The sequence below is a fragment of the Amblyomma maculatum genome, chromosome 5 (assembly GCF_055883805.1).
Source record: "Amblyomma maculatum isolate TAMU_Amacu chromosome 5, ASM5588380v1, whole genome shotgun sequence".
In the NCBI taxonomy this organism is placed as follows: domain Eukaryota; kingdom Metazoa; phylum Arthropoda; class Arachnida; order Ixodida; family Ixodidae; genus Amblyomma; species Amblyomma maculatum.
Window position 1 is genome coordinate 135,508,323 of NC_139348.1, and position 7,843 is coordinate 135,516,165.

General features: G+C 49.4%; 1 protein-coding gene across 1 annotated transcript; it reads left to right on the plus strand.

Annotated features, from left to right (window-relative positions):
- The first annotated feature begins 652 nt into the window (after positions 1-652).
- Positions 653-6,797, plus strand: LOC146189653 (uncharacterized). Its single transcript, XM_084605316.1, has 2 exons — positions 653-836; positions 4,320-6,797. The coding sequence occupies exons 1-2, from the start codon at positions 653-655 to the stop codon at positions 6,479-6,481; spliced, it is 2,346 nt and encodes a 781-aa protein (XP_084461442.1). The 3' UTR covers positions 6,482-6,797.
- The last annotated feature ends 1,046 nt before the right edge of the window (positions 6,798-7,843 follow it).

The following is a 7,843-nucleotide window of genomic DNA, read 5'->3' on the forward strand; positions in this document are numbered from 1 at the left end:
ACCAACGCCGCGCCCCGTACCTCCGCCGGCACCATCTCCTACCCAGCCTCCGGCTCCACCAGTGAGCTCGCCTCAAACAACTCCAACTGGAACCACTGGTACAGTGACCGAGAGTATGCCTACAACTTCTGGAACGGGTAGCACTGCCACTGATATGACGGGAACTACTCCAACTGAGCCAGCAAGCACACCTTCAGATAGCACAGGAACAACGCCTTCCATGACAACGGGTACTAGTACCGATGGCACGACACCAACACCAGGCAGCACCATGCCCACTTCCCCTGAACCTGAGCCCCAGCCCCAGCCGCAACCCCAACCTCAACCGCAGCCTCAGCCCCAACCACAGCCTCAGCCCCAACCGCAGCCTCAGCCACAGCCTCAACCACAGCCTCAGCCCCAACCCCAGCCTCAGCCCCAGCCTCAACCGCAGCCCCAGCCTCAACCGCAGCCGCAGCCACAACCACAGCCTCAACCACAGCCTCAGCCCCAGCCTCAACCGCAGCCTCAGCCGCAGCCACAACCCCAGCCTGGGGGCACGCCGGGTGTGAGAGATCCGAATGGGCAGCCCTCAGAATTGAGCTGCCCCAGGACCGGCTTCTTTAGGGACCCGAACGACTGCACGAAGTTCTACCGTTGCGTCGACTTTTACATGACTGGCCGAAATTACGTGGCCTACAAGTTCGATTGTCCGGAAGGAACCGTGTTCGATGAGAGGTACAGTGTTTGCAACTGGCCTGATCAGGCGGCACCTTGCGATCAAGCAGCGGGCCCACAACCCGGGCAAGGAGGAGTGCCAGCGCCTCCACCATCCGGACAACCAGCTGTGCCACCAGGTAACCATTTCTCAGACAGGCACTCCAATGCTGCGCTTAACAAATCAGAATAATGCAAGAAAGAGGGGTGGTAAGATACAGCAAGTTCAGGAAAAAAGAGTAGAGTCTCCGAAGTGAAGCACAGAATTTGAATACGATGACATAAAGCGAGACCTGTACGCATGAAGAAAAACCGACTATAAAAAGCTCATTTTATGATCTAGCGACGCGCGTATCAACGATGCGTAAAGCAATGATCATAACAGAGTTTATTTCTTCTTATCCTAAGATAGCTAATGTCTCTGATGGTATTGGCGAGTACAGAGGTTACTGAAGAAAATTTTGACATTAATTTTTTAGCCCTAGCATATGTTTTAGCTGATTCAGTCGAAGCGTATACAAATATTCTACCTTAGAACAAATGGGAATTATTTTACATTGTCCACTACTCCTGCTAAGATGCAGCCATTTAGAATAACAAGGAAAATGCAGGTATGCGTTTAGCAATTGGCGACTGTTTAAGTTTCCCTAGGGATAGTGGTTGGTAAGAAAGCAAACTGATGCTAGAATGCGATGACGATGTTGAAGCTGGTAGCTATAAGTCACGTCACTGTAGAACAACTTTAATATAACAAAGTAAACACCTGAGCCGGCGAAGGAAATAGTTTAATATTGACCTATACTTTTTTTGTAGTTTAAACCACGCCGCTGTGGTCTCGTTAATAAGCTGAATAGTCATTTTGCCGGCGGACACTTCAACCGCGCCGTGAGGGAAAAAAGTCCCGGTAAGCTAAAATTATATCTTACCCGAGGTGTTTCGACAGCAAACGCACAAATGAGCCTGTGAGAAGGCACCGGTGACAAGACCAATGCAGCATACAAGAGGGGGGAATTTGCACTAAAAAAGATACGGAAAGGTGCAGAAGTCATGCTTATAACTCGCCTTTAAATATTGAGCTCATTTCCACGAGAACAGCGGCAAAACAGATTCTATAGAAAGGTAGCCTCACAATTAGCTTAAGTTGTTTGTTAGCTTTTTCATGAGCGCGCAACATACAAGCACAGCCACCGGCTGTGCGCTGCCAAGCCAAGTACCTATAGCGGAAAACTTTGTCCCGTAGTTGAGTGTCAGTACCATAAGTATAACAGCTCTCTTACTAGTGCTCGGATAGTTTTTTAATTCGCTATCATTACTAGCTGCGGTGAGCAATTTCAACGATGTATATGTGGGCTTCGTGCATTGAAAAAGCCAAAAGAAATTTAAGAAACTCTGCCGGTGCGAATTCGAATCCAGAAACATCTTGTGGGAAGTGAGTACGAAACATTTTAACTATGGCGGCGCTGTGGTAAAGCCTATAGTTAATATACTGACTCGAAGAAGAGATGGTGAGAGTCTTTCCGCTTTACTTTAGGGGAAGGCCTAGGCTCATTCATGGCCTGAAACCCGCCGTTGACATTCGGCGTCGAGAAGGAGTCTGGAACGGTGTTCTTCAAACCTGGCATGTGATTACGATTCAGTAGCTTTGTTGTATAGGCTTGGTCTGCAAAGCTGGAAGTATTGTCGCAGACAACCATTTCCAACTACTACGCGACAAGACTGTGCTCGTCACGGTGATTGCGCGTAATAGCAACAAAAGCACACTTGTACTTAAGAGTGAATAAAATAGAGCATTTTCAATGGCTAACGATAAGTGTTTGCAGTGGCTTTAAAAATAGACAAGAAATCATTAGCGTACGTGGCCAACTGCTTTCAAGCGCATTCAAACCTGGCTCTTGCAGAGCCTGACCTGCCACTTTTCTTAGCTTGTGCTGCAGTGGATGTAGTGAGGTTGACAATAATGATGACAGCAGTAAAGCAGCGCGAACGACTAAAAAAAAAAGAGCGAAAGCTAGCTAGTAACTAAATTGTTTAGCTTGTCATTTGTGTTTTTTAAGTGTCGTTGAGATGTCCACTAACAAAGTGTGCCAGTAATGCACCTTTGCTTCTCAAAAATTTGTGGAGGGCTTATGCTGCTAGCAAGGCCACCTATGCTGCTAATAAGGCTAGGCAGGTAACGACTAAGTTGCTTCGTGCAGGTGGGCGCTGATATTTCTGTAGAAAAGTATAGTGTGCATTAGGGAACAAAGAAATAAAGAAAATTTACAATTGACACAGAGAATACCGACAGAATGAACCCGTATGCTAATTATATTATTAATTTTTATGATCCTAGTGCTTCCGCCCTTGGTATCAACAGCAAACTACCACAGGGAATTCCTGCTCGCTTTAGGACACTGCCAATAAAAAATTACGAAAAGAAAATATTCTTCCTCCATACTTTCATATCCTGAAATTCAGGATAAGTGCAATCTTCAACCAGCAGCCGGTTACGAAGGCGATTTTATTGAATGTCGTCAAATTACATTATAACAATCAATATATCCGCAGATTTTCATGCGATTTAGAATTCATAGCATTTTGCGATTAACGTTTTTATTATCGTCATAAATGTTCCCTTGTTTTCGACGACAGCCTTCAACTGCTCGACGTTAGTGAAGAACAAATATAAATATTTTGCTGCGTATCAAGAGATTAAGCAATTCCCGTCAATATTCTTTTATTATTGTACATTATAGTATCCCACAGTAGACTGATAATTAAAACTGATGTCCCCCCCCCCCAAAAAAAAAAAAAAACTGGAATTGCACATAAATCTTCTGCTTACGGAATCTTGCTTCTTTTTTTCCCCCTGACGACGAGACTTCTATCGTATCCAAACTCTCGCTTTACCGAGAATCCTAAATAGTTCCAGATGTAAAGGTGCTATTTTGTATTCTACTTCTAGCGAAGACGACATTCCATTCATTATAGACACTTAGGCCCGTGCCGTTTATCATGTCCAGAGATAACCGCCATTCTTCCACCTAAATGCAATAATCAGGACTCCAAAAAGTGGATTTTGGTTTTCGAACCCAAAACGGCCATGGTTAATATTTTATACGCATAGCAAAATTTCTTACGAATATCTAGCATGGTTTGAAAATCTACAATTAAACTAGCAACATTTATGAAATCAAGGAACCGTGGAAACATTTCTCTTTGCAAGATGTACATGACTCAACATAAACAAAATCATTTACATAGTAACAGTAGCTAAGAGTGTCAGCAAGAAAACGGCGCAAAACCTGGAACCAAGCGATTTGCTAAATATTTATGTTGTGCTTTGTATTGAGAATATAAAATCACTATGTTTGCAAAATAAAGGGTACAGAACTTGCCTGAAGCAGAGAAGTGTAGTGGCAGAAAACGCAACGAGTTCGCAATGTACACAACTGTGCACAAAGCACGCGCTTAGAGGATTAAGATGCCTCCAACTACCATTGCAAGACCCTTTGACCCAGAAAACATTTATTCTGGTATCTACGCTGTTGTACCTGTGTAATCACGAAGCGAATCCCATTTTATTTTCTTGTTTCTTGCGCATGCAGTATACAGTAAAGCTGACAACTATTTTAATTACTCAGGATCGCAGCCACCGCAAGGTCCTCCTCCAGGGCAGCCTGGCTCACAGCCGCCACCAGGTCCTCCAGCTGGGCAGCCTGGATCACAACCACCACCAGGTCCTCCAGCCGGGCAGCCGCAAGGACCTGGTCCCGCGCCACCAGCCACAGACGTGACTTCGCCTCGGGAGCCCACAACACCAGAATCTTCGGGGCTCTCGTGCCCTGACTCCGGGTTTTACAGACATCCTCAAGACTGCCACAGATTCTATCGATGCGTCGACACGTCTGGAAATGGACAATACGTCGTCTATGAATTTAACTGTCCTGCTGGGCTTGTCTTTGACGAGAGAATCAGCGTCTGCAACTGGCCACAAGACGCACCCCCGTGTGAAGGCGGCCAAGGGCCGACTGTGGGCGCGGCCCCTGCGCCACCAAGCAGGCCGCCGAGTCAGCCCCCAAGCCGACCACCCAGCCAGCCTCCGAGCCAACCGCCAAGCCAACCACCAAGCCAGCCGCCAAGCCAGCCGCCAAGACAACCACCAAGCCAGCCGCCAAGCCAGCCGCCAAGACAACCACCAAGCCAGCCCCCGAGCCAGCCACCAAGCCAACCACCGAGGCAGCCTCCAAGCCAACCGCCAAGCCAGCCCCCGAGCCAGCCGCCAAGCCAACCACCGAGGCAACCCCCAAGCCAACCGCCAAGTCAGCCACCAAGCCAGCCGCCAAGACAACCACCAAGCCAGCCCCCGATCCAGCCGCCAAGCCAACCGCCCAGTCAGCCCCCGAGCCAGCCGCCAAGCCAGCCGCCAAGCCAGCCGCCAAGCCAACCGCCAAGCCAACCGCCAAGTCAACCGCCAAGCCAACCGCCAAGTCAACCACCCAGTCAACCACCAAGTCAACCGCCAAGCCAACCACCCAGTCAACCTCCAAGCCAGCCGCCCAGTCAGCCTCCTACAGGAGAAGCTTGCAGGCCACAGTGCAGCAGGACCGGGTTTTTCCGCGACCCAAGGGACTGCACTAAGTTCTACCGATGCGTAGACTTCTACCAGAATGCAACTTACGTCGTCTTTAACTTCGACTGCCCTGAGGGTCTAGTGTTTGATGAGCGCTACAGCGTCTGCAACTGGCCTCATGATGCAGCACCCTGTGATGGCTCTTCAGACCCAAGCGCTGCCGGTAGCTGTGCCCCATCCCCTGGTCCCGCGCCACCGCAGCAGCCCGGTCCACCTCAGCAGCCACAGCCTGGTCCTCCACAGCAGCCGCAGCCACGACCACCTCCGTCTCATCCGATGCCTCCGCCTCGCCCGGCCGACTCATCAGTGTGTACAAGGGAAGGATTCATCCGGGACCCAGCTGACTGCCACAAATTTTACCGCTGCGTTGACACTTACCAAGATGGTAGACTGACAGCCGTCCACTTTGACTGTCCCGCTGGACTCGTATTCGACGAACGCTACAGCGTTTGCAACTGGCCTCACGACGCTCCACCCTGCGATGCACAGCCACAGCCTCAACCTCAGCCTCAACCACAGCCTCAACCACAGCCCCAACCACAGCCTCAACCGCAGCCTCAACCACAGCCTCAACCACAGCCCCAGCCGCCGCCTCGACCAGAACCAATTGAAGCGACAACAGCGCCCTGCGACAGAACGACTGCTCCGGCATCCGAGACAACACCGCAGGTCACAACACCTTCTACGATGGCATCAGATGCGACCACGCCGTCTGAAGCCACTACGCCGTCAGAAGCGACGACGCCTTCCGAAGCCACGACTCCCGAGTCAAGCACGCCATCTACAATGGAACCGACCACCGTCGCTTCAACTCCAGCCGTGACGACCGAATCGCCGACAACACCAGCAGCAAGTACGATGCAACCTACAACGACGCCTTCCAGTCGTCAGCCCAAGAAGCTGGACGACCTTATACTGTGTGATAAGGACGGCAACTTCGCATTTGACGGCGACTGCGTCCACTTCTACCGTTGCACGGGTGGCAAGTCCCAGAAGGCCGAGCTGTTCAAGTGCCCCGACAAATATTACTTTGACACCAAAATCGGCTTCTGCCGCCGGAAGAGGAAGAACTTCAAGTGCGACAAGACACCTTCGCCGGATCTGATGGCCCGTCTTCCAGCAGACTTCATGCAATCCGCCATCGTTGCCGGACCTGGCTTCTTGTGGGACTAATCAATAGGACTCTATAGAACAACCGCGGGGCAAGATATACAGGGTTGCCGAACACAATGATTCTCAATGCGTGGGCTGCTTCGTCCTGCAGCCAAATCACACGAACGCATGCAACCGTCCGCGGCAGTGTTTTGCTCCGCCTGTTAAAGGCCTTTCTGGCATTATGGCAGCTCGCGATCTGCCTGATCACATGTGATTATCAGGCTACACTGCGGCCCGATACGAGAACGTTACGTGACAAACAGTTTGGTCTTAATGGTAGCTCACTATGGTTTAGAGATAAGTTCGACAGGCGCCATCTTGTATATCTTTCTCCGCATGGCCACGGGTTGCCTTAAAGTATTGTCACCTGCCCTAGAAATTCAAATAATTTCACCGTGAACTACAAATCGGTTTTCTGCGTTAGCAGGGTGGAGGCCTTCATGTAGTTGTTTATGTCGAGCGTTCGTGAACTCGCTCTCCCGCTTTTTTTAAAGAGGAGTACGTGTGGCTACCCTACGAAAAAAATTGTATGAGGTAATAACCTCACATTTTCTCACACACTCTCATACAATTGACATAAGAAATCACGTACAGGTCGCATATAATTGCATAGGATCTCATAGTTTCTTGCCTATTATCATAAATTATGGGAGATATTTTATGATAATGATATGCACCGTATGAGAGTATATGCGATTTGATGAGATTGTGTGAGGTTATTGCCCCGTAGAACTTTTGCTTTTTCAGTAGGGTAGCGGCAAAAGTTCCACGTCGGCGGGGCTTTTACTCTTCTGCAAGGATTGCTAGCGTGCTCGGCGCATAGTGTGTCCACAGTGGACCCTACGGCTTAAGCTACTCGTCGTGACGTGGCGCCATCAAAGCTGGTGTGGTAAGGATTGATTCTAACGTAAGGCGGTACTTATGGCTCTTTATGTCAATACCCCACAAATCACTGCTGGAAAGCGCCGAACAAAAACTGCTCGGTATTCACGTCGTATGTTCGGGCAGAAAAATGTTTGGACCAAAATGGCGTCAGTTGAACAAAGAATGTTTCTATACACCGGCATTAGCATTAATGTATGCACGCTAACTCGGATCACACCCCGCACACGCAGGACCATCACCCACCGCTCGACGTTATATAGTAACAGCCCGATGCTGCAGTTAACAAAAGAGGGTGTGTACGAGTCTACTTGCCGGACAAATATCGTTTTCCCCCACACTGCCGGAAGAAAGCGCAGGTTCTCTGTGAGGTGGTGAGCCAAGATGTTGAACAGAATGAAGCGCATACCTTTCTTTTTTGTGACGTCATATCAAGTTTCAGAGCAGTTCTTTGCTTCCTTTGAGCTGCGCTTCGTTCTGTCTGCATCGCACGGTGAT

Bases quoted from the DNA above. Each gene is read 5' to 3' on its own strand.
- LOC146189653 (XM_084605316.1), top strand. From the start codon at position 653: ATGACTGGCCGAAATTACGTGGCCTACAAGTTCGATTGTCCGGAAGGA. The intron at 837-4,319 runs GTAACCATTTCT...TTAATTACTCAG, and splicing joins ACAACCAGCTGTGCCACCAG to GATCGCAGCCACCGCAAGGT.